Consider the following 27,942-nt stretch of genomic DNA (forward strand, 5'->3'; position numbering starts at 1 on the left):
CTGGAGTGCAGAGTGATGTCATCAAAATCATTTATCCATATTGGCAGAAGTGAGAGACTGAAAGTTTTAAATGCTTATATCTTAAATGTGATTGTTTCCCCATTGTTTTGGAGCACACTAGCTTATAGATAACAGTAAGACTAGCATATTCATACTTAAAGCAAAAAAAACTTTTTTTTTTTTTTTCATGGGGACTTTAATAGCTTCACTGAGAAAACACTGTTTTGGAACCTTTATTTTTAAATGAGCTGCTATAGCTTTTTTTTTTTGCCAACAATGAATTCAGTCAGTGCTTATTTCCTCTTCATCAGATTAAAAACTTTAATTCTCCATAATTAGTGACGTTAAAAAGTTCCTAAACAGCTTTATTGTACCAAAAACATTGGTCTATCCTTCTATTTAAACTGACTGAAACTTACACAGGATAAAGAATATGGTTTATTGATTTATTTATTCCTCACATGTCTTATAAAGGCAAAGAGAGACTGCACCATGCGCGTAAGGCAGCTTCAGTGGAAGATATGGTAAAGAAAGGGTTAACAATGTGTAAATGACATGTTGGAGGGGGAAAAAACACGCCAGTGTTCGGCAGTGGAGCGGTTATTCGCTGCAGGTTCACGCTATCATTAAATTAGGACATGGATTGCGATTCCGTGACCGCTTCGCTCGTGTGGGGAGACTGACCGGGGAACTGCCTAAATGAGATAAAAGCCCTCGGTTCACTCTGCTTTCTGTTTGTTCCACACGAAGACATATCGGCTGCGCTGCAATATCAGGGACGAGGCCACAGACAGACAGACAGACAGACAGACAGACAGCACGGGGTTCAGGTTCTCTAGCGCGAAATGGTCACGTCTATCCTGGGGCTTCTCGTCCTGCCAGTATGTCTTCAGCTGTGTGGATTTGCGCGCGGTGAGTGTTTAGAACGCTGGTGTAACAATGGTTGCCATGGGAAGATCATATAGAACAATACCGCGTTCTCACAACGTCAGTGGTTACAGTGTTTCCAATCTAATTCTCAGAGGGGATTTAAATGCCTTGTATTAAACTGGGCTTCTTGGTATCATTCGTGCTTTATCTCATGGGAAAAATGTGTTCGTTTGTGGTATTTGAGTGTAAAATGTGTTTCATTGGATGGCCATTGATCTCTTATTTAAAATGCGTCTAAATGTGAGGCCCTTGCAAACGGTAGCTGTATAGCAATCCACCATACATTTCACATTATTGATGGTGCTATTTTTTTAATTGATATGATGTCCCCTTTTTAAACGTAATCATGTGCGTTTGGAACGCGTAGCTGAATATATCTGCGCCAACGCCTTTTAAGGTTTAAGCGTTTATTTATGCATAGTATAGGCCTGTTGTGTAATAACATACATGTATTGGCTTTCCACTATTCGTTCAGAATGCTTGTTTAATATTTCAGTCCGCACGCTCAGTAAAGACGCGTCGCGAGGCGTGTTTGGTTGCGGTAATTAAACAGGTGACTCCGGTTGCAGCGCGTGTGAAACGCGTTCGCCAGCCTGTATTCCGGCACGGTTTGCGTGGCCCGTTTATTAGCTTCGGGGTGAATTCAACTTTTAAGAGTTATGATATACTTGCTTATGATTTCTATGCCCGATCTACACAATCCAAGCAATGGGTTGGACGCGTTCTTGCGCAATGACTGGGCAATATGGGGGCGTGTACATACGACGCGTTTTCTGAAATTAACACCCTATGTAAACATTAGGTTTGCGAACCTAAAGAACCAAACGATCTGTTTCCTCTTAAACGATTCCGTTTTTTAATGGTTTAACGATTCTTTTAGGCTAGATCATTTCTGATTAGACTAACAACTCATATTGTGCTTAATATGGTCATATTTAGGACTATTCAGTAATTAAGCCACATTGATTTCTCGTATACATAAAGCAGCCGTACTTTTGAGTTAATTTTCAGTCAAGTAACTTGAGCTACTGTTCTAGGCTAGTTAAAGTCCCCATGAAATTTGCTTTTAGTGAATATGTTCGTCTTACTGTTACCTATAAGCTAGTGTGCTCCAAAACAATGAAACAATTCACATTTAGAAGATATAATCATTCAAAACTTCCAGTTTCTCACTTCCGCCAAAATGGATCAGTGATTTTGATGACATCACTCTGCACTTCAGCTTCTCATCAGATTTTCTGTCCAATCAAATGCTCTCTAGAATCTGAAGCCCCGCCCCCTACACTATAAATAGACGCTGAAGCTGCGGCTGATCACTTGTTCACACATTTACTATTTTCTACATGGTGAATGGCACATAGTTCACTATATAGGGATAGGGAACGATTCAGTGTAAATATGCTTTCCACTGGGGCGAATGAAGTCTGGTTTCACATTGTCACGCGAACCGCCACAGCTCCAGTCCAGAGACACGATACACAGAGCGGATCATATGATCGAGTCACTAGACCAGAAAACATATCAGAACCATTTGAAATCTGCACAGAATACTTTATTTTAAGGCGATGTGAAGGGGACCAGGAGGAGAAACGGATCGAGATTAGGAGGGAACTGCGGCTAAACGCTGTTCGATATGTCTTACCCTGTCTTACTGTTTCAGTGGAAACAGCTTCAACACATTGAATAATGCTACACATTTCAAGACACTTCAGTGGGACTTTAAATAAGCAACCACTTTGATTCATAAGTGTTTGTAATTGACTGAAAAGAACTGACTCCTGAGATTTATTCATTCAGGAGTCAGACCACACCGACACTCTCATGGAAATTCTTAATGGTTTTACATTCTGGGGGATTAGCGGGTAATTTGAATGAACTTGTACAGTGTAATTTGTATGATTTTGTAGATTCTGCTTACTTGCACAGATGGTTAGGTTTATGGGTTGGGTTAGTTCGTGGGTAAAGCTTCATGCTTGAATTTCAACATCTCAGCTTGAACCGCAAGCACAACAAGGTTGGGGAGGCTGTGGCCTAGTGGGCTGGTAACTGAAAGGTTGTTGGTTTAAACCCCAGCAGTTTATCCATGATCTCCATGTCTCCATTGTGCCCTTGAGAAAGGTCCTTATAGCCTCACGTTACTCCATTAGGGCCTAACCTTGTAATGAGAGTTACTGAAGATAATTTTGCATGAAAGCATTTGCTAAATGACAGTTTCGAAGTAATTGGTGTGATTCTGTTGATGAGGAAAGATAAATGGGTTTCAAAATCAAGGAAATACTGCTTGATATTTCCCTCATAAGTGAATATGTAATGCTGATATGAGGTTTGGTTTTGAGATTTAAGGTCCAGCTGATCCAAATGGGATCCAAGGAGTACTTTAGATTAAGGCATTCTCAGCATCTGTCAGCGATGGAGCAAAGATATTCTGATGAATCAGAGCTTTGGGAGTCATGTGGTAAATGTTTTGCACAGATATGAAAGAATAAAGCTTCTGGGCCTTTGGCAAGCTCAGTCTCACTGCTTAAAAGTGAATCTCGGAGCTGACATTTTCTTCAAGGAATGTTTGCAGAGTGTCAGTGCTGCATTTTGTAAACAGCAAAATGATTTTGAAATGCCATGGTTTGCGCAATGCACTCTAGTTGAATTAGTAGCTTTTTTTCTTATTTGGTAGAAGCTTTGGTATTTGGTATTTAAATGCTATTCCACTGTAAAAAAAAGTACTCTAAATATGCTTGTGCTTTTTAATCTAAAGAAAATGTTATTGCTATTAATAAATATCCTGCATGTCTTTTGGTTATTGTTATTATAATGCATTTAAAGCGTTTATTGTAGCGTATATAGACTGCGCAGTGTCAGTGTTCCATCAGTAGTTTGCTAGTGTTCTGTTCGTCATTGTCTGGAAGCACACATGCAGCTGTGAGAAGATTCTCAAATGCGGTCATGGTCAAGAACAGCTGTCCTGCATTTACACAGCCTGATAACAGTAATCTGAAACTGTAAAACGCATATTAAACCCTATAGCTAGTTTAGAGACCTCTACCATGCCATTTTCTTTTCATTTTGAGTGGGTTGATGGAGTGGTACAGATTTAACTAGCTTTGACTTTGAGTGTTCCTGACTGATCTCGGACTGAGTGGCAGGCATGTCACATGAGCGGCTGACTTTGGGTTATGTCATGTGTCATAAGTTGGTGCCCATGAAGTGACCGCATTGTTTGGAAGGACTGGCTGCGCTGTCCCTCATTCAGAAGACATGCAGGTCATTTTATTAAGAGATTACTGTTATTTTACGGGTGGTTTTGACTAAATTCTCATTCCAGATTTAATACACACTGTAATTGAAGACCATTAGTCTTGCTAAAAGCTATTTCCATCCGGTTTGCAGTTAATGCACCAATACTGAACTGTAAGTTCTACACCGTACACTTTTGATCACGTTTAGTCCGATCTTCCACAGAGAGCATTATAACTCTGCTTTAGGTGCTTGCAACTCTGATCAAATCATGTACTAAGAATTTTTTAGAAACTTTAGAAGTTGGGTCAGGTTAGCAGAGACCTTTCAAAATTTTTTGGTTGTCAATGGTTATGTTGGTCTGTTCACAGATTCATTACTGAGGACTTTCACAGCACTAAGCGGCACCAAACAGAATTGTAAAAAGGGCCGATGGCCCTGTCAAACTCAGCATTTGGCCATATAAACTAGTGGTAGATGATTCAATGTCTAGCTAGTTAACATGGCCCTGTTGGTAGATGTCGGTAGAGCAATTCCATCGAAACTTCTTATGGGTAGTCAGTGCCAGATTGGCAATTATAGAAATGCTTTATTGCGTATGTATTTGCAATCATGAAAATGTAATTTGAGTTTAAAGCCAACACAAACGCTTTATATTTTTGATCAGGCCATGGGAGAGGGTATCGGCTCTTGCACGACACTAATGGCATCTTGGGCCCATATATACAATGTATGGAAATGGTTGAAAGTAGTGCTGCACGATTAATCGTATAGCAATCGCGATGTCAAGCCTACGCGATTAGGCTATATGACGCAAAATGCTGCGATTTTATATTAAATAAACAAATTAGCGCTGTTAACGCAATTAACGCAGCATCTGTTAATTTTTGGCATCCTTTGGCTAGCGTTACATGATCCCGCTCTTATTCATGCAAATGCTTTTAAAACATTCATGCGCGATAAGACAAAAAAGAACGCGCTGTCAATGAATGTCCTCCTGACACACACACACACACACACACACGACCCACAGATAGACGCGCACCAGTATCGAGTTCTCTTTAGCGGTAGAACGAACAACACACACGTATGCCAAAATGAACGCGCTGCCTGTGAATGTCCTGACACACAGAAAGACTCGCGCTAATATCGTGCGTGCGCACAAAACAGCATGCCAGAATACAGTTCTCTTTCGAGCTTGAACGAACAATAACACACAAAATTATGCCAAAATGTCTTTTTGTCGAGTATCTTCATAACATAAGAGTAGTCTTATGATGAACGTGAAGAGTTGTGATGACTCGTGTGAGAATGAGGCGCGTGTGAGATCCGCGTCTCTGACAGCAGCGGCTGGTCTTAAAGGGACAGTACACAGCAGCCACTAATTATCTTTGTCGCTAAAGTTAATCAAAGAACAAAGGGAACAGAGAAAAACACTCACTGCTCTTGACTAAAGAACTTTTTTCTTTAGGCAGATTATCACTAATCTGTGTGTACAATTATTTTCCTTGAACCAAGCAAGTTGACTCATGAAACCATTTGTTTATTATATCGCAATCGCAATATTGACCTCAATTATCGCAATGACATTTTCCCCAAATCGTGCAGCTCTAGTTGAAAGGCAGATATCTTGATGCACCAAAATTTACATGACAGTTCTGAGTTTTGTTTTTAACGATGACGTCGTAACTCACATTTTATGGGTAATAGGCCAATGGAAATCTGCAATATTGCAGTATTTTTTTTAAATAATTTGGTGCACTATATTTTAAAAATTCATGTGCCTCGTAATCTTTAATTAAAATAACTTCCCCTCCCTCTTGCAGTGACATCTCTTGTCTGATGACGTGTTTACTGGCGTGAGGGCGGAGCAACCTGTCACTCACATGAGATCCACCAATAGCAAACCACAACCATCCAATCAATTCCCCTGGAAAAAATCAAGTCCCATCCTACATTTGTTCTCGTTCTAGAAGGCGTTTCACTCGGATATACTCCACAATAGGGGAAAAAAAGACTATCACAACGCTTCATTCCAACATTTGTTTTCCTGTGGCTCCAGTTAGTCACATGGCGTTTACAGCTCAGGTCATTGGCTCAAAACATTTGGCTGCGGAACTGAGCGCCCTTGAGCAAAGATTGCAGATTTCTCCGTGTACAAATCTGGGATGGGAGAAAATTAACAAAAATCAGAGAAAATATATTATTTTTTATTAATATCACACACCTCTATGCAGGATGTTTTTTTATTTTATTTTATTTTTATCAAATTCTGTACATCGAGTCGTCACCATTGACTCTGCCTCCTCCTTCCTCACAGGTTCCCGGACAGAATGTGAGCAGTCTCAGTTCCAGTGTGGGAACGGCCGGTGTATTCCCTCTGTGTGGCAGTGCGACGGAGACATGGACTGCTCCGACGGGAGCGACGAGACGTCCTGCGGTGAGTCTCGAGTCATCTGAGAGTGACACCCGCTCCATGCACAACATCCGTCATTGTTCTCTGACACGTGTTTGTCTTGATGCGTGCCAGAATAACCACACCTACGAGCTAGTGTAATGCCAGCATGTGATTCCCCTGATCCACAGTTAAACTAGTCTTGATCTTGAGAGCTGATGTAACTCTTGGGTAATCTGTCATAATGTCTGCATAAAGCGATTGGCATGCAGTTGGACAACGCACAGCAGAATTAAAATATTGATGAGCTACAGTTGCTTGTTTGACTCTCATCCCTATGTCTGCATACTAAGTGGTTTTTTTTTATGGGTAAAGATTGTTCCCACAGGGTGATCTAACGCTCATCTGATAACTGGGTCATTGATGCGAGAGAAATTGCAGACGAGGGCCGGCACAGATATGATGAGCTTTTTTTGGATCCAAGTGTTCTCATTTAGGCCTCTCTTCACCTTTTACTCGGGAGAATGGAATAATCCACAGAATGAAACATGTTTTGAAATAAGAAATTAAATGGTATTTTAAAACATTGACACAATCTGATTTCACATTACAAAAGTAAATGGGAATTGCAAACATACAGTAAAAATTATATATCAATCAATAGATGCTTCTGGTCTCTATTGTAGTGTAAATATACTTTATAACTGAATTTAATCATAATATTTACATATTACATATATTCCCTGCTAATCAGGGTTTTGCTTAATGTTTAGGTGGAAAACGTGATATATTTATTTTTTAAAAAATGTTTTGGTTTCCTTCAGGATTCTTTGATTAACAAAGTTAAAAATAACAGCATTTATCTCAAATCGAATATTTTGTATGAGTAAAATGGCTTTACTGTTATTTTTGGTCAATTTAATGCATTGTTACTGAATAAAAGTATTAATTTCTTTCTTTTTTTAAATCGTTTGAATGGTAATCCATCAAATTTGCACAAAAACATGAAGCAGCGCTTGTTTTCAACACTGATAATAATAATAATAAATGTTTTTTGAGCATCAAACCAGCATATTATAATGATTTCTGAAGGATTATGTGACACTGAAGACTCAGGAAATCAATTATTTTAAAATAAAAGGCAGTTATTTCAAATCATGGTAATATTAAAAAAAATTACGATTTCGATTTTTGATCCAAAAAAATGCACAATGCTTTCAAAAGCATTTAAGAAATCTTAATTCCAAACCAGTTGTGTGTATATATAATATGTGTAAGTGCATGATTCTTTAGGTTAATATTAGGTGGTTTCTTGTTGATACTGTGTGGGTAAAGGTTGCACCACAAGCTTTACTTGGCCTTACTATCTGGAAAACACGTGAACATCTAATGTGACATGATTTTACACCAACTGGAGTAAAAAAATAAAGCTAAAAGCAAAGAGCGGGGGGCTTTGCCTCCATCTCATGAATCAGCGCACGCCGCATGGTTGACTGTATCCCAGCAGTGGCGGCAAACACTCGGCCCTGTGTTGAGAATGTGTGTCCTGTCAGTTTGCTCAGCTCCGTCTCCTATTGCCATTCTGTGGGCAGGAGGCCTCCTGCTCGGAGGAGCACTTGTGCCGAGAGGAGACATGAAGAGACTGTGAATGTGTCTGAGACGGAGAGAGAGCTGCTCTTTACTTCATGTCGGCGGATTCGAAGAGCCCCCTTCTTAAAGTGCCACTCTAGGTTTGAAGGGCTTTCTTTTCAATCAATATCCAGTGCTGAATTGAGCAAAAATGTGCAGGCTATGAGAGCTCAGCAGAGGTTATTGCTTTTCATTATAATAGATGTGAGCAGAATTATGCCGTGGTCACACTAGACGTTGAGCAGGCGAAGTTTCTGCAACGGTCGTGTTATGATGTCACTCTGTGGCGTCTTTTTTAAAAGCGTAAATTCATTTATGGTGGGATCCAATCAGGAGCTTGGCCCACCCTGGCCCCACACCACATAACAACCAATCACAGCAGTTGTTGCGATATTCATTTCAGCTCCAGATATTTTTCTTTTCTTTTCCCTTTTGTTTTTTTTTGGCTGTCATGATAATAACCTTAGCCTCATACGCTTCCTTTGAGGTTAAGGGATGTTCTGAATTATGTAGCGATGTACAAAGCAACTATTAGTGAAGTGGATTACTACTACACACTTTAGGATCCCCCCGCGTCCCACTAGGATTATCACCTGGCCCACCTTTCATCTTATATCTGGAGCCGAGCCTGGCCTCTAGCCAAAAAAAATTGTAATTTGGCAAGACAAAGTGGTGTTCAACTTCAAATGGTTAACAAATCAATGAAAATGTGGCCTAAATTATTCCTGAAATGGTTTCACATTGCATTATTGTGATCAAACTGTGCCAAAAGTCTAACATTTGCAACTCTTATACAGCATTTCTAAATCTTTGCTTGGATAGCTAGGGGTCATTAGCAAGTATTTCAAGCACTCTTGAACTGACATGTTTGTGCATGGCTTGTTCTTCCCTCCCTTTGAAGCTGATTCTACTAACAAGTAGGTTTTGTAACGGTTGTGTTTTCTTGACCGTTTCAGTGAGGAAGACCTGTGCCGAGGTGGACTTCGTCTGTCGCAGTGGACAGTGCGTTCCCAAGAGATGGCAGTGCGATGGTGAACCGGACTGCGAGGACGGCTCGGACGAGAGCATCGAAATGTGCCGTAAGTCTAAAGTCAGATTCCACCTTTAACACATATTGATTCACCTTCTTCCCTGTGACTTTGTGTTCACTGCATGAACCCTGTCTGAGAGGGTAACCTTGAAAGCTAGACCATACAATTACCTGTTTATTTTTAACCTGAGTGTGAGAGTCTTATCTCAACTGTGGAGTATGTTTTAGATACACCCCTGTGTGTTAGTTTAAGAGTTTACATGACGTCCATTACTAAAGCACATGGATATCTTCTCAGCATGTCTTTGTTCTGATGCATAGAATGATGAGATTAGTTTGAAGTTCAAGCTCTTATTACGACAGGGGCTTAAAAAATGATCTATTGCTTTAATAACCTGCTGTAGCTATACAGTCGAGTGCAGGAGTACCGTGTACGTGCAATTATGTGTGGCTGCTCTATATCAAGTCTTGTTTGACCAGCTGTTGGAAAGTTAGTCAGGAGAAAATGGAAAGGGACCAACAATGCGTGTGTGTGTTCATGAACTTTTGCACATGGGTGGCTATAAACTCACATGTGATGTTTTGAAGATACTAGATCTCATGTTCAATATTTCCGTTTGGTTTTTGCTTTCTCATGCAGCAGGCCGTTTATATATGAAGGATATGTTACGTTTGTACAGTTCAGCCTTATAGTGTAAAATATCAAAGGTTTCATGGATTACGCAACAGCACCCTCCTTCCTTTTGATATTAAGTTTCCTTTCGTGTTTATGAGCCGCCAACCTCTCTTAACCATTGGAGGGTTGCCAAAGGGATAAATGTTTCAACCTAATTGTTCCCATCAGTCTAAAGGTTGTTTCTTTGTGAAGCTTTACACCCATGTTACGTGTTGTACAACAGTGTTTGTTTATGCTAAGCCTGGCAAGCACTTAGAATAGATTATTTTACACAGTTTCACCAATTCTGTGGAAAGCAGCTAATAAATGTTACCTTTCAGAAGGCGTTACTGGCCTTAGTATGGGTCACCAAATTGTCTGTAGAGTTGTAAAATTGGATGTTTAAGGTGAATTGTCATATGGTCCTGCCTGGCTTTTCCTCCCAGACACGAGAACCTGTCGAGTGAACGAGTTCAGTTGTGGCGTCGGCTCCACGCAGTGCATTCCCGTCTTCTGGAAGTGTGACGGTGAGAAAGACTGCGACAACGGAGAGGACGAGATTAATTGTGGTGAGTCACTAGACACAACGACGCCTCTTACAATCGGTTTCAGTTCTCGGTTTGCTTGCCTCATCTCCTGCTGCTTTGCATATAAAGCCAATAATTGGAAACGAGTCATCAAGAGCCAAAGTAAACTCTGAGGAATTAAGGAATTATCTCAGTTTTTTCTTTTAAGCCCTGTTTGAATTAAGCTTGGATAGGTACATTTGTGTTTTACAGACTGATTTGTAATGTAGTCCCAATCAAATACATCTGTGCTTTCATCCTGAATAAAAGAGTAATAGTCTTAAAGTTTCTTTAAGGTCCCCCTGTTGACAGTTTTAGCCCTTAAAACTCATCTTTGATCACCGAAATGACACATTTAAATGTTTTTTCCTTGAAAAAAAAATTCTTCATGCCTTAAAATAGCTTGAATGTAACTACACCCTTGCCTCGTTTAGTATAGCCGGTTCTATGAATATGCAAATGAGCCCCGCCTCCACTCACTCACACCAGCTCAGACATCCACTCGCTGACGATCACACGTTGACCTGATTGGTTACAAGGTACAGTAGTCAACATTTGAAGTGGATCAAAAAAGTTAATCAAAGTTGTCCTAAAACGACTTCAACTTCCACTTCAAATGTTGACTACTGTAGTTTGTGGCGTCAGAAACACCAGCGATTTCAAACCGTGTTTTTGAGACTGTCTTTGGTTCACTGCAGTTTTGAGGAGAAAATACTCAACAGTGCTGTTGACTTATGAATTTACACATGGTTTGTCTTAAAGCGTATTAAAAACACCATATAAACAACATTAAAAACTTGATTTTCAACACAGGGGGACTTTAAACTCTGATAAGATTTGCAATGAGACAAACATCTGGAAGTCAGAGATTTTGCAAACATTTCTCATAATTTTTATGTCAAGACCAAGTATGTCAAATATATATATTAACAATTAATATATTTGTTTATTTATTTTGTATTTATTTATGTGTTTGTTTATTTTGTATGATTTTTTTTTTTGCATTTATTTAGTATTATTTATATATATATATATATATATATAAATATAAAATATTTTTTATTTATTTTGTTTATTTATTTGTTTGTTTGTCTATTCATTCATTTATTTCCATCCTATAATACTACTTTTGGTAAGTGCTCTTTGACTGAATAAAAGGAGACCAGTGTTTGTTTGTTTTTGTTTGTTTTTTTTGAATAAGCTTTTATATTTTTCAGTTTTAATTTTAGTTGACATTTTAGTAACTTATTTTTTATATACAAGTCCCTATATAGCCTACTCATGGTGAAGTTCTTTTTCATTCTTCGCTTTGGGATAAAAAAAGTTTGTAATACGTGAGCAATGATACACTGTTAGCAAACATCCTGAAGCCGAACACACACTGATGAGAGCAAGGTTTAAATGAATATGTAAATATGTGCTGCACGCTTTCATTTCAATAATAAAAATGTCACGTCACGTTTATTTATATAGCACTTTAAAGCTGCTTGATTTATTGCGATCTATTGTATAAAGTATTAAACATGAAAAAAACATGTCAGTGTATTTGAAATAGAATTACAACCTCATTTTCTACTATAAAGCAGCTGTCCAGTGTGTTCATGATTTTACTTGCGGACGTCTGACCTCTAGGAAATGAACGAAAGAAATGAACCAGAGAAGTAATAGTTTTAGTTACCAATTACAACCCTGATGCAGACAGTAAGACAAGCTGACGGCTGTTGACGGAAATTTAGCACTATTAAAGCTAAATTATCTCCATGAAATGATTTGCCATTATTAGTGTCCACAAGACTATTCTGAAACCCTGAGGCATTTGTCGAGCCCTTTTGACAGCTGCATCACACACATTCTCCTGTGTGGTGTTATTAGGCAACATTACTTGCGCCCCTCTGGAGTTCACCTGTGCCAGTGGCCGCTGCGTGTCTCGTAATTTCGTCTGTAACGGTGAGGATGACTGCGGGGATGGCAGCGACGAACAGGACTGCGCTCCTGCCTCCTGCGGCCCCAGTGAAGTCCCCTGCGGGAACAACACCTGCATTCCCCGAAGCTGGCTGTGCGACGACGACGTGGACTGCCAGGACCAATCGGACGAGTCGCCCGAGCGCTGCGGCCGACACCCAACGCCGCCAGCGAAGTGTTCGCCCAGTGAGATGCAGTGCGGCTCGGGGGAATGCATTCACAGAAAGTGGCGCTGCGACGGGGACCCGGACTGCAAGGATGGCAGCGACGAGAAAAACTGCTGTAAGTTCTTTGTTGGGGTTGTTTTGTTTCGGAATGTATGGCTGGAGTTTATTGCGCGTTCCTGTTCTTGTCATGGAAACATGACCTTTTGTTTTCTGCATGTTCTATCTTCTGGTTAACTAACAGGTCTGTGTTTGCTTCATTTGCAGCGGCCCGTACCTGCAGGCCCGACCAGTTTAAGTGCGACGACGGCACCTGCATCCATGGCAGCCGACAGTGTAACGGGCTCAGAGATTGTGCAGACGGCACAGATGAAGTCAACTGCAAAAACTGTGAGTCTGTTGAGCTGAAAAAACATTTCCGATTTAACAAATATCCTTAAAACCCAAGAAAGTTTTTAATATTACCATTAACAGCCCAGTAATATGAAAGATTATGACATTGGCTGAATATGAAAGTAGACAGTTTTATATAATGGCAGTGTTTCATAATTTATCCACCAGCATAAAACATGTAACAAACACTGGACCAAATATTGAATTAGTATTAGACATATTACCAAATGACCAATTAATAAAGTCCAAGTAATGCATTTATTTTAATTAAGCCTATTTTGCTATCTTATCTATGCATGAATATTACTTTTATTATTTGCATTTATTAACAGAATTGCTATCCTATTGTGTCACAACCCACCAACTGCTTCTCTACAGTATCATTTTACATGTTTTGACTGGTTCACATCCTATATTTTTGTGTTTGATTTATTTCAAGGACTGAAACTGATGTTCTCGTTGTCTGTTTGCTCAGTAACTCAGTGTAGCGGTCCTGACCAGTTCAAGTGTCGGAGTGGAGAGTGCATTGAGATGAGTAAAGTGTGTAATAAGGTCCGTGACTGTCCTGACTGGAGTGATGAACCCATCAAAGAGTGCAGTACGTACAAGTGTTTTGCTTTTCTTCTCCTTACAAAAGACCACTTGGCTTTCTGACATTACTGTTTTCTGTAGACATCTAAAAATGTCAGAGAAAGTGCATCACTAGTGCACACAAAGCTTTGAATTAAATATCTTGTGGGTGTGTCAGATTAAATGTGGTTTATTCTTAGAAGTGTGTAATTTGTCACCTAAGTGTATTACATAATTACATATTAGTTTTTAAAGTTTGTTTTTGATGTATTATTTCCAACTTCCCCAACATTAGAATTAACAATATATTATGAAGTCTAACATTTGTGACTATTCTAAAAGCTTAGTTATTAACTGAATTGCATCATCAGTTCTGTAAAGTTACACTGTCTTTGCAGTGTAGAGTTCTCTATAAATACTGGATACAAAAAAGAAAAAAAACAACAATCACAATTCACTAATTCACTATGCAAATAAACACAATTAAAGGGTTAGTTCACCCAAAAATGATAAATTACTCACCCTCATGTCGTTCCAAACCCATCAGACTTTTATTCATCTTCAGAACACAAACGAAGATCTTGTTGATAAAATCTGAGAGATTTCCGTCCCTCCACTGACAGCTACGCAACTGACACTTTGATGCTTCAAAAAGCTCATAAAGAGATCTTAAAACTAATCCATATGAATTGATCGGTATTGTCCACATTTTCTGATGAGACTTGATCGCTTTATATGATGAACAGACTTAATTTAGGCTTTTAGTCACATATAAACCTTGATCAGAGAACATAAACAGAAGCGCAACCAAACCAGCTTGACGCATGAGACTGAACCTCACTGGTTCTTGAAGCTCAAACGTGCAGTGTAACACGAGAATGAACCTCATTGGTTCTTGCTGAAGCTCAAACGTGCTGCGCAACACGAGAATGAACCTCATTGGTTCTTGCTGAAGCTCAAACGTGCTGCGCAACACGAGAATGAACCTCATTGGCTCTTGCTGAAGCTCAAACGTGCTGCGCAACACGAGAATGAACCTCATTGGTTCTTGAAGCTCAAACGTGCTGTGTAACACGAGAATGAACCTCATTGGTTCTTGCTGAAGCTCAAACGTGCTGTGTAACACGAGAATGAACCTCATTGGCTCTTGCTGAAGCTCAAACGTGCTGCGTAACACGAGAATGAACCTCATTGGCTCTTGAAGCTCAAACGTGCTGTGTAACACGAGAATGAACCTCATTGGTTCTTGCTGAAGCTCAAACGTGCTGTGTAACACGAGAATGAACCTCATTGGCTCTTGCTGAAGCTCAAACGTGCTGCGTAACACGAGAATGAACCTCATTGGTTCTTGCTGAAGCTCAAACGTGGTGCGTAACACGAGAATGAACCTCATTGGTTCTTGCTGAAGCTCAAACGTGCTGCGTAACACGAGAATGAACCTCATTGGCTCTTGCTGAAGCTCAAACGTGCTGTGTAACACGAGAATGAACCTCATTGGCTCTTGCTGAAGCTCAAACGTGCTGCGTAACACGAGAATGAACCTCATTGGTTCTTGCTGAAGCTCAAACGTGCTGCGCAACACGAGAATGAACCTCATTGGTTCTTGAAGCTCAAACGTGCTGTGTAACACAAGAATGAACCTCATTGGTTCTTGCTGAAGCTCAAACGTGGTGCGTAACACGAGAATGAACCTCATTGGTTCTTGCTGAAGCTCAAACGTGCTGCGTAACACGAGAATGAACCTCATTGGCTCTTGCTGAAGCTCAAACGTGCTGTGTAACACGAGAATGAACCTCATTGGCTCTTGCTGAAGCTCAAACGTGCTGCGTAACACGAGAATGAACCTCATTGGTTCTTGCTGAAGCTCAAACGTGCTGCGTAACACGAGACTGAACCTCATTGGCTCTTGCTGAAGCTCAAACGTGCTGCGTAACACGAGAATGAACCTCATTGGTTCTTGCTGAAGCTCAAACGTGCTGTGTAACACGAGAATGAACCTCATTGGTTCTTGCTGAAGCTCAAACGTGCTGCGTAACACGAGAATGAACCTCATTGGCTCTTGCTGAAGCTCAAACGTGCTGCGTAACACGAGAATGAACCTCATTGGTTCTTGCTGAAGCTCAAACGTGCTGTGTAACACGAGAATGAACCTCATTGGTTCTTGCTGAAGCTCAAACGTGCTGTGTAACACGAGAATGAACCTCATTGGCTCTTGCTGAAGCTCAAACGTGCTGCGTAACACGAGAATGAACCTCATTGGTTCTTGCTGAAGCTCAAACGTGCTGCGCAACACGAGAATGAACCTCATTGGTTCTTGAAGCTCAAACGTGCTTGCACAACACGAGAACAAACCTCATTGGCTCTTGCTGAAGCTCAAACGTGCTGCGTAACACGAGAATGAACCTCATTGGTTCTTGCTGAAGCTCAAACGTGCTGCGTAACACGAGAATGAACCTCATTGGTTCTTGAAGCTCAAACATGCTGCGTAACACGAGACTGAACCTCATTGGTTCTTGAAGCTCAAACGTGCTTGCGCAACACGAGAACGAACCTCATTGGTTCTTGCTGAAGCTCAAGTAGTGTACTGACTTGGTTAAATACAGACTGAAGCATCATGGGTGCATCAGGAGGGAGAACCTGCAGTATAATTAGTTCACACAGCAACAGTAGTCTGTTATATAGCATTGTTGAGTCTAAAAGTTAGCATGGGAAAATTGTTTCAAGCTGTATGTTTTGACCTAAATGCTTAAACTGTTCCAGATGTTTGGGGTGTGAATGGGCCGTGGGGACGGATAAAAGGGATGTCAAACAGGAATTCTGCCCCACTCTTGATGTGTCTGTTGCAGGATCAGTTTAGTTCTGAAAAACAGTGACTAAACAGTCATCGCTAAAAGACCTTGAAATGGATCACAATGTGAATCTAGTCAAAATAATCCAGATCTCAGTGCTTAAAACACCAAAAAATTAGTCATACAAGTCAGTGGTCATCAGAATTGTTTGGTTACCAACATTCTTCAAAATATATTTTTGGGTGAACCTTTAAAAGTGAAATTCGATTTTATTTTGATCCATTTTTGACATTTGATGCACATTCTGTGTGAATCAAGTTGGAAAAAGGCCTTTACAGAGGAAGTGAGCAGAACTTCAGCTATTGTATCTTAATATACAAGACCTTAAGACCTGATATTGGCTGCGTTCCGGGCCACTTTTAGACACGCACTTGCAAACTTCCCTAAGCACTTCCCCTCTGGGGAATCCCTGCCGCCATTTTGAAGTGCCGCCATTATATGCCGCCATTATATCGACAGATCCAGCGAGTCTACTTCATATGTACACTTCAGGCTACAATATGTCCCACAATGCAGTACGATTGTGACGTCACCACAAATCTCGTCTAATCACCACCACAACAAACAACTCTGATATATTAATTATATATTTTTTTTAATTTAAAACAACCCAAATACACCTATATACATTTGGATGCTGCATTAAACAAATTCTTAAAGGGAAAAAGGAGATGGAGGGAAGTTAGCGAGTGAAGGGCATGACAATTTTGGACTGGAATGCAGCCATTGTCTTGTTGTATATCACTTTCTACATCAGGGTTGATTGCATTTGTTGGTCCAAAACATTTTTATTTATTTTTTCACACCATTCATCACAATGCTTGCTAAAATAGTTTCTGTTCTCTATTTTTTCTTCTCTTTTTTTGTCTGTTATAGGATACCATGCGCAAATACACAGTTTGTGGACAGAGGACAGGAATTTTTACAGTTTTTTTTTTTCCATATAGAACAAGCACAGCTTATGTTGTAATCCACAACTAGTTGACATGGGCTCAAAACATCATTCATCAAAGCTATAAAACACTGAGTGTTATGGCACATTTGTCCAGCATGGAGTCAATATAGAGTAGCACGCTCCATGTTTTCAAACCTGATTCAAGGACATGGTTCCACCTTGGGGACATTCATCATGTGGAACCCCTCTGGATTATTGATCCTTGCAAATGTCAGCATGTTGCATCCATGCGTCTCCTGTGAATGTGCCGCATTGATATTCCAAGTGTGTAACGCAGCAATCCACATTTTGTTTCAGATATGAACGAATGCCTGCTCAATAACGGAGGCTGCTCGCACATCTGCCGCGACCTGACGATTGGCTTCGAGTGCGACTGCACGCCAGGACTCCAGCTCATCGATCGCAAGACCTGTGGTGGTATGAATAGCCACACGTACTGTTCAAATGTAGTCCAAAAATGAATTTAGTATTGATTTATTATGGTTCCTTAAAAATGGATCTTTGTGACTGTGCTCCTCAACAGGAACTGAGACTATGATTGTTTCTCCACAGATGTCAATGAGTGCCTCAACCCTGGTATATGTAGTCAAATTTGTATTAATCTTAAAGGAGGCTACAAATGTGAGTGTCACAATGGCTATCAGATGGACCCCACCACTGGAGTGTGCAAGGCTGTAGGTAAGCGCTTGTCAAGTTCTGTACTTCATTTGAGGTTCCACCCTCGGTTTTGTAGCTTGGCTGAATTAAACAAATGGTGATTTTGTTTTAAACATTGGGTTTCACATTCAAACAAGTAAGGAATAATTGATGACAGACTTGAGTTATTGAAAACTGTATGCACACCAATGGTGGCAGTGGAATTTATTTTCAGTAATTCCAACATATAGTGTATTCATCAGGTACTGTAACAGTGGTACATGTCTTTGTCAAGACATTTTTTCTGTTTTTTAAAGTATAAAAATTAAATTTACATTTTACATTTACATTTTATTCATTTAGCTGACGCTTTTATCCAAAGCGACTTACAATTGCTATATATGTCAGAGGTCGCACGCCTCTGGAGCAACTAGGGGTTAAGTGTCTTGCTCAGGGACACATTGGTGTCTTACAGTGGATTTGAACCTGGGTCTCTCACACCAAAGGCATGTGTCTTATCCACTGCGCCACCACCAACCCCCCCCCAAAGTAAATGGATTGCTTTGAAACAGCCCAAGCCAGAGTTCTGGTGTGTTTATACTGCAACAGCAGAACTCCGCTCAATGCTCGAATTCCTCTGCTTTGGGTTATGTCTGTAGAGTGTGTATGTGTGTATGACACAGTAAAGAATTACCCAGCCTATATAATCATCATTTATATACACACAATAACAAGATGCAAGCTTTGTTTCATCATCATCATCATCATCATCATCATCATCATCAATCGGCTGCGAACAGGGAAACAAGCTTTGTTTCTGAATTCCTAAAGTAAAGATAAGGTGTCAATTTAATAACTTTTTAAACTTTAAAATCCAGCCAGCCTAGTCACAATGAATATTCACATGTATAACAACTGTTAAGCATCAAATATGTAAACATGATATACACAAAGTTTAAAAGAAACTCCCTCTCACAACTGCGTCACTACTTCTCACAAATATTGTCTGGTATTTGACATTTGCATAAAGGTGTGCATTTCTGAACTTGTCGATGCTCTCAATAGATCCACTGTCAATCCCACAAACCACATTGCTTGGTTCCCATTGGAATTAATAATAATAAAAAAACACCCACTCTTATCCATGGTAAATGCACCACTAATAGTTTGAAAGTGTCAAACTGAGGTATCTGCTTGGTTTAAGATAATACATTTTTTAAAGAATTTAATTACAAAACAAGGTATATAGTCGATGGATGGATGGATGGATGGATGGATGGATGGATGGATGGATGGATGGATGGATGGATGGATGGATGGATGGATGGATGGATGGATGGATGGATGGATGGATGGATGGATGGATGGACGGCAGACTGAACAGTGCAGATGGACGACAGTTTAAGGTGGCTCAAATGGCACAATGAGCACAGCAACGTGGAACTGTCTCTTTCTAAAGACCTAATTTAAGATCTGCAGATATTTCCATGTGGCTTTTCAGTCTTTTAATGACCTTAAATTTGGGAAAGGTAAATTTAAGATATTTTAATACTTTCTACTGAACTGCAGACACTGCAACTCCTGCATTTATGGTACTCATCTTTTTGCATTTTCAGGTAAAGAGCCCTGTCTGATTTTCACCAATCGAAGAGACATCCGCAAACTAGGCCTGGAGCGCCGTGAGTATACTCAGATTGTGGAGCAGCTGCGGAACACAGTTGCCCTTGATGCTGACTTCGGTCAGCAGACGATATTCTGGGCTGACCTAGGGCAGAAGGCAATTTTTAGGTAACCGCTGGTTCTCTGTTGCCTCTTCCTCACTTTAAAGTCGTATAGTAACTACTATATGAATAGGTATTCATGCATAATTGTTAGAGATGTGTTTCTCTTACTACTTAGATATTTCGATGGCTTACAAACCCATATTTGCCTGATGATTTGGTGAATTTTTTTTTTTTTTTCACAGCACAGTATTGGATAAGCAGGAAGCAAGCCATACGAAGGTGATTGACAATGTTCAGATTCCTGTTGGGATTGCAGTGGATTGGATTTACAAAAACATCTACTGGTCAGACCTGGGCAGTAAGAGTATTGCTGTTGCCAACTTCAATGGGACCAAGAGGAAGGTGCTCTTTAACAGTGGCCTAAAAGAACCAGCCTCTATTGCTGTGGATCCTCTTTCAGGGTAAATTGATTGGAATGGGTATTATCAAAACATTTTCACTGCTCTCTAAAAATTTCCAAAGTTTTCAAATTTGCTCAGTTAAAACCTTTTAAAGGTGATCATCTGTTTTGAGCTAGTATAAATTTCAATTAATTGCATAAGTGTCCTTCAATTACAGATTCCTGTATTGGTCAGACTGGGGCGAGCCAGCTAAGATTGAGAAGTCTGGTATGAACGGGATTGACAGACAGGTCCTAGTTGATACAGACATTCAGTGGCCCAATGGAATCACTCTTGGTGTGTGAAGTTTTGTGATGTTTCACCTACTTTAATTTTGAACCAACTACAATAGTTGAACCAGAAGGCTACCTGAAGACTTCAGCTCCAAACCTGCTTTAGCTGGTTCATGTGTGTTTGATTAGGGCTGGAGCTAAACTCTGCAGGATTCTAGCTCTCGAAGAGCAAGGTTGGCTTCCAGGGTATTCTGCTTTCCCAGAAACTAGTGGTAATTGCCAGTTTAGGGCAGGGGTGTCAAACTTGGCTTTTGAAAGGGCCAGAGTCCTACAGAGTTTTGTTTGCTCCAACACACCAGCCTGTAGTTCTCTAGCAAATTTCAGAGTTGAAACTAAACTCTGCAGGACTGTGGCCCACCAGGAGTGAAGTAAGACATCTATGGGTTAGGGGTTTGTAGAAGCATTTGGACTTCAGTTTGGACATTTGGACAATTTCCGCCAAACTAGAGGACCACAGTCCTGCAGAGTTTAGCTTCAACTTTAATCAAACACAACTGATCCAGCTAATAACGTGCTTCAGGATTACTTGAAAACTACAGGTTTTTGATGGAGGAAGATTGGAACTAAACACTACAGGAGTACCTCTGGTAAATCTCAGTGTAGGGCCACAGTCCTGCAGACTTTAGATGTGACCCTGCTCCAACATACCTGCCTTTCACATGCCAGAATTCGATTTCAAGTAATTCTGAAGGCCTTGCCTAGCTGGTTCAGGTCTGTTTAATTAGGGTTGGAGCAAAACTCTGAAGGGCTTCAGTTGAATGGGAGATGGGCTCTTTTGACTTGATTGTTTGACCAACTATCAACCAGACAGAATTATCTCCTGATCATGCCTCTTGTCTTGTAGATTTGATCAAGGGAAGACTCTACTGGGTGGATTCCAAGCTGCACATGCTCTGTAGTGTAGACTTGAATGGAGACAACCGTCGGAAGGTTCTGCAGTCGTCAGAGTACCTGGCCCACCCTTTTGCCCTTACTGTTTTTGAGGTACACCAACTAGATCAATTACAACTGATAACTAATGCTGGGTTCATCCTGAATTATTGTGTCATAGACAAGAAACATGTCAGACAACACATTGCTTCCCGACCAATTATCACTTGCCGTCTTTAACAATGTGCATGACTAGCGACTGACTTCACAAGAGTGTAAACAAAGGTTGCACTAGCCTAATATTGATTCCAGTACTTACCGGGTTGCTGAAGAGCCTTCACTAATGTTCACCAGAATTTATCTTGTTTAACTCTACAATGTTTCCTCGAGGGACGAACACGATAAAGGCAGGAGTATTGTTGCCATTACTGTAGCTCTATGAACCTTTCTTCCATTACATAATTCTACCTAGCAGCACCAATACCATTGTCTATCTTTTGTTTTGCCATGTTTGAAAGCTATCTGACCAATAGGAGCACAAAAGATCTTCCGTAAAGTCACAGATGTGATGGAACCTGTCGTGGATGACCGGAAAAAAGAAACATGTTAGTCTTTCTGTGGTGACGTCATGAAGCGCCGCAGATGCAGCACAGTTGTCGTTCATTATGACACACTATACGAGATAAAAACGATCAATTCTTGAGTCCCGATGCCCATTGTCTTTTATGAATCACCATGACACCCTACGTCAAACGGATCATGCCAAAATTTGGCTGATATCGTGTAGTCTGAACCCGGCATAAAATGGATCGATAGAAGTATCAAATTGTGCCATAGCAGTACGTGAGCATTTGTTGATTTTATTTGATTTAACAAACCAAGTTTGTTTTTTCTCTTATCCTCACTGTTTTTCCCATCGCAGGATCGAGTTTTCTGGACAGACGGTGAGAATGAGGCCATCTACGGCGCAAACAAGTTCACAGGATCTGATGTAACTGTGCTGGCCAGCAACCTCAATGAACCACAGGACATCATTGTGTACCATGAGCTAATTCAGCTGTCTGGTGTGTCCTGAATTTATCTAGAGTTTTCTTTAATGTTTTGCTGATTCTGTGACTCACAAACGTCTCCATTGTTTGGAAAGAACAGAAGCATTGAAGACTTCTGATTTGATCTTGAAGAGTCTGGGGAGATGTTGGTAGTAACCAGGTTTTGTTGTCTTCTCAAAACAGGGACCAACTGGTGTAACGAGAAGATGGAGAATGGAGGCTGTTCCTTCATGTGCCTGCCAGCTCCACAAATTAACAAACATTCCCCTAAATATACCTGTATGTGTCCGCAAGGCCAAACACTCTCCTCAGATGGCCTGCGCTGCAGACCAGGCACGTAACTTTCATTTCGTAACATAAGTCAGTGTATTGCTGATCAAGCATTTGCATTCGGTTACATTTTTGAATGTGTACCATCCATATTTTTGTCATTCATGATCCTCCTTTGGTGATCATCTTTGGCCCGTTCTGACTGCAGTGCTAAAAACAATTGCAAGTTACCATAAAGCTAAGAATTAGCCGTTTTATTGCTACGGCTCTGTAATGCTCTCTTATGACAGAGGCACCTACTGCTGCCCCTCGAGATGGGAGGCTGACCCCTCACCCCACTCACCCTAAAGGTAAAGCAGTTACTTGGAGAACTGCACATGCATGGAGATCAATGCCTTTGATTTGCTTCCTGCAATAATGATAGTTGGCTTCACAATTGAAGTCAGTAGAAGTGGCACGTTAACATTTCCTTCAAGCTTGCATTGAGGTGGACTGATTGGTGTGATGACTGACCTGTTAATAAAAGCTCTGCTTTGTGATTTTGGGAACTTTATCTAATGCTAGTCCCTCCTAACATAAGCACAGATTGATGTGGGATATTCAAATATTCGTAAATTTTCTTGAATTTCTACTGGTCGCAACTAAGATCTACTGATTTTGTTCCCCTTAAAGGAGCATTTCACCCGTGGCAACATTAATCTTTATTGAAAGTGGGTCATATATGTAGTTGAAATGTTACATAAATTTCGAATTTGGTGCCGCCTTGACCGAGGAAAGACAAAGTAACTTTAGGGCGCATTTGTATGGAAGACAACAACTCCCACAATGCACCACATTGCACAGCTCCGCAAGCCACTCCCACTAATCCAGAACATCGAAATCACTCTTCCGTCTACAAGGCTAGCTATGCCCAGAGCTTGGAATTCATTCCACACAAAATTTCTAGTTAGTTGGCAAACTCATTAGTGAATTACTCCTTGTTTGTATTTCTTTCGAAATGGTGCATTATTGCATGGTATTGGGATGTTCAGTCCGCATCCGCAACAGGCTGGTCTTCTGCCTCGGTCGCAGCAGCCGCCTCCTGTTCCTCCATCAGCCTCAGCTGCTCTTCGCTATATTGCAGCTCGTAAAGGGAGCCACGAACATCTGATTCGAGCATCAGTCTTTCGAAATCCTCTTCTTAAAGAACTAGAAGAATGACAAAGTACAGTAAATGGTAAAACTATTTGCGCTACAAAATAGTGTTTACAATTATGACAATACATTACAATAATATGATAAGAAATACCAGTTTGCAATATCAAGCAGCATAACAAGGAAGTGGGTGACACCAGAGCCAGACATTTACAAATGGCTGCGCCATGTTAAAAATAAGGTGGATAACATTGACTGTGGTTGGATTATTTGAAGCATGCACTTTGATTAAGAAAATACTTGTGAAAAATGTTATATATGGAAAAGGAGCCTCCAGTTATTATACTTATAATTTTTTTTACAGCATCTGCAATATCTAAGGTTACTTCTGAACCAGTTCATAGTGGTAAGGCTAGTTGCCTCCCATCTTCTTGAATCTTAATCTGAAAATAAAACTGTAGCCATAGTCTTTAACACTGCATTTAGAATAGAACCCCCCCCCCCCCCCCGCCTCCCATTCATCCTTTTGTTGCAGCTTGCTTATTTGCCCTCAAATCCAAACTTCATTTATGCCATTTCCATTATTATGTTGCTTTGCAGACTCTTGATATAGTTTGTTTCATAGTCTTTAGATTTGACCTTTTCTACTACTATTTTTAAATTATTTTTAGAAGGAAACATAAGCACCTCCATACATGAAGTAAATTCATCGGCCAAAGGATCCGCTGCTGCCTGGGCTATTCTACCTGTGTGTAAGTACATTGTATCTGCTCCTGTAATGATGTGCTGTATGCAATTGTAATATAAATGATTTTATACATCTGTGTTTGTTGGTGAATTCAAATTGAGGCTTTTATTCCATGTATGTTAGCTCTGAATGTGTTAATATATTCCTAATAGTTGACTTATCTTTACCAGATGAATCCTTTTGAAATCCATACTTCCTCTTCCAGGGAAAATGGACCAAAAGTTTTGCACTATGCCGGTTATTGACCAATCAAATGCTCTGTAGAATGAACGTGTCATTCCTGATAATACCACCTTCAACCAACTAGCAAGTAGCAAATCATGTTTCATGGCTATGACTTAACTACAGCCATTTAGCTTGTAATAAAGTCTATGAGCCGTTTATTATTGAAACAAGTTTGGGCATATGTCACACAGGAAAGAAAACTACATTTTGTCAGGATAGTTTTGGAGTTTTAACACGTTTCTTCTCTTAATATTACACTGGCTAGCACATTTTCACTGTTCTTACAGATGAATTGTTAGTTATTAAATTCATTGTTCTTTGCCTGCAGTGTTATTGGCCATGGCTGCTGCGGGTGGTTACTTAATGTGGCGCAACTGGCAGATCAAAAATAAGAAGAGCATGAACTTCGATAATCCAGTATATCTCAAGACCACAGAGGAAGACCTCAATATCGATATCACGAGACACAGTGCTTCTGTAGGCCACACATATCCTGCTGTGAGTAATGCATAATCATTATCTGCATTTTGAAATTAATGAAACTATAGATTTTCTCATCTACCTCATTGTTTCAAGCGCATGTTTCTCTGCTATGCCATAATGCCAAAAATGGAAACAACGGCGATTAGTTCTGTGGCCCTTTTTACCCCTGGTATTAAGATATGTTTTGGTTGATCACAAGGAGATCCTTTTACACCTGGTGTTTTAATCGGTCTCTCTTGTCCACTTTCAACCACTTCTGTCCTGATTTCTTCGAGGGCAGGGTCTATGGGGTAAATGTATGGGCTTTTTCAGATCTTTTGATCTAATGGACGAAAAAAGCTTGTGCAATTTACACATGAACACGGCCGGAGACGATGGAAAAACATATGGAGAGCATCAGATTTAATGTTCTGACAGCTCAAGACCAGCCGAACGCTGTGAGTGTGTTAGAAATCAGGAATGGTGAGGGAACATTGTGCTTGGTACGTTTTTCATCTTCAAACCAAACTTGTGTCTCCAGCCGACAAAGTTTAAATCTCTTCTTGCTTGCCACTTCCCGTAATATTTACTCATTAGGTCAGCAGGCGGAGAGTAGGCGTCTTTAGTGGCTGTTCGAAAGCATTCAACCACATGAGCGTTTACACTTTGAAAGCAATCTGGTCGAATGCGTTTACAACTACCTCTGGAAGTGGACAAGCTCAAAACGTTTAGACCCTGTTTACACCTGTATTTAGCGTCATACACTTGTGATCCGATCGACCAAAACACATCTTAATACCAGGGGCCGGTTGCATAAACTGCTAATATTAATCTTACGAGTTAGACTTTTTTTTTCTTTAAGACCGTTCATATCTTTTTAAAGTCACTTGTTACTAACTGTTAGTGGTTCACACGAAGTCTTAAGACAATGGCTATATTTATGCAACTAGCCCCTGGTGTAAACAGGCCTGTGGTTATGTGTTTGTGGAATATGGCTCCTTTTACATTTTATGCCAGAAATCAGTGTCATTTTTCTAAAAGCTTCATGTTTTCCTAACAAGCTATAATGCATCTAGAACTTCAGCCCCATAATTTTCTTGTCCTTTTCCTGCAGATTTCAGTGGTAAACACAGAAGATGACTTGTCATAACCCGAAACCCCTACAATGCTCCAGTTTATTTACTAGCCACTTGGCACCAATGGCAACTGCTGCCGTTTCAACGGTTTCACAACCACCTGCCTTCTGAAGTGCATTTCCAAGTTTTTTTCCCACCCAATAAGAGGATGTCATTTGTGGTACCAGAAAGTATTTGCATCCTGCTCACGCTCATGTGTTCAAAGCATCAAGGAATTCCGAGGGTTTGGGTTTTTACCTTCACTCACACCATAACGGTCCCAAAATGATTCAACAGCCTTACTTTCCCACTTCCAAGGATGACGGCATAGCTGGAGAACCAGAATCAAGAATAGATGGCCAGTAGTGTGTGTGGATGCCTGAAATATTTAAATGAAAATGCATATTTTAGATGGCCATGTCTTTAAGATGTAAGTTTCTTTCTTTCTGTTTTCCAAATGAACATTATTTCCCAGAGACACATTATTATGAAGCTTCTTGTGTCTTTCTGGGTTAAAAAAGCTTATAGGAAAAGTGCTGTTACAACATTTGTAAAACATTGTATATATCCCTCTCTGGAAAACATCATCAGGATTCTTCAAGCACTTTGATCAGATGTTCCTCTGTAAATAAGATTGTATACATTTGACTGAGACAATTTTGCTATGGTTGGGCACTGTACTGGGGTAGAGGAAAATGTATTTAAAAAAAAAAAGAAGTTTGTTAAACTATTTTGTATGTTTGTGTGCTGTTCCTGTGACCTTTTATAGCAGTGTACAGGGGAACAAAATGCTCTGTATTGTGAAAAGGAAACATTTGCAAACGTAAAATAAAATGAAAGTTTAAAGTAAGTTTCTTTATTGGTCAGAATGAAAATTAACCTTGTGATTGAATGTTTAATTGCATAGAATTATTATTTTTTTTTTTATAGTTTTATAGGCTCATTTGAGACTAGATTAGGTTAGACAGGCCAGGATCTGATCCAGACTCAAATTCTGGTCGCTGCACATAATGTTATATAATAATGCAGAATGATAGCATTTATATGCACTCATCACATAATTACCATCAGTGTGACAATTACTGGTGAACTCATTAAATTAAAGATGATGCTAACTGATATTTATAACTTTATATTTGCAGTGGCAGCACAAGCATAATGAAATGTGTAGATATAACCTCAATTACAGCTGGGTTCACATTACAATTTTGCTGTCTGAGAGCCATTTCACGTTTGTAAAAGATTTCTCATCTAAGGCACTCCGTAGTCTTTAAATGCGTAATGTTATTTTCACTACAGTAATTAACTGCCTTCGTGCTAAACATTAAGCTCCAAAGAAGTGTCCGGTTGTTGGGACCAGAGTGTTGGCTGTGATGTGTATTGTGGAGTCTGACACAAAATAAGTTGATGTCGCACTTGGGCTTTACCCAAGATCTCACTGGGATCATTTTATACAGTGTAAACAAACAATAATAGTAAAAAAAATAATACAGTGTGTGCTTGACTTAATGTGTATATTTGCTTTTTATTTTGTCATACCAGCATTAAAATTAGCTTCATGTCTTTTGGTGGGAAGTGAGAGAGAAGATAAATTGTTAAATCATGTCGTTCTTGGGAAGGCTTGATGACGTTAAAGACTGTATGAAA

The 27,942-nt window shown here is 40.0% G+C and overlaps 1 protein-coding gene across 3 annotated transcripts; it reads left to right on the forward strand.

Annotated features, from left to right (window-relative positions):
- Positions 1–496: 496 nt before the first annotated feature.
- On the forward strand, positions 497–27,141 carry vldlr (very low density lipoprotein receptor). 3 transcript variants are annotated; one of them, XM_081353573.1, is made up of 20 exons: positions 497–912; positions 6,482–6,601; positions 9,142–9,264; positions 10,317–10,439; positions 12,309–12,680; positions 12,830–12,952; positions 13,431–13,553; positions 17,627–17,746; positions 17,882–18,007; positions 19,582–19,753; positions 19,932–20,150; positions 20,308–20,426; positions 21,267–21,406; positions 22,215–22,356; positions 22,525–22,674; positions 22,902–22,961; positions 24,110–24,151; positions 24,417–24,497; positions 25,047–25,216; positions 26,295–27,141. In XM_081353573.1, exons 1-20 carry the CDS (start codon positions 846–848, stop codon positions 26,328–26,330), a joined length of 2,628 nt encoding a protein of 875 aa, XP_081209699.1. In that variant the 5' UTR covers positions 497–845; the 3' UTR covers positions 26,331–27,141. The 3 variants fall into 3 exon arrangements, with proteins under 3 accessions (XP_081209699.1, XP_081209700.1, XP_081209701.1); XM_081353574.1 differs by lacking the exon at positions 24,110–24,151; XM_081353575.1 differs by lacking the exons at positions 22,902–22,961; positions 24,110–24,151.
- Positions 27,142–27,942: the final 801 nt, after the last annotated feature.

The sequence above is a fragment of the Scardinius erythrophthalmus genome (genome assembly GCF_964197995.2).
Source record: "Scardinius erythrophthalmus genome assembly, chromosome: 23".
NCBI lineage: Eukaryota > Metazoa > Chordata > Actinopteri > Cypriniformes > Leuciscidae > Scardinius > Scardinius erythrophthalmus.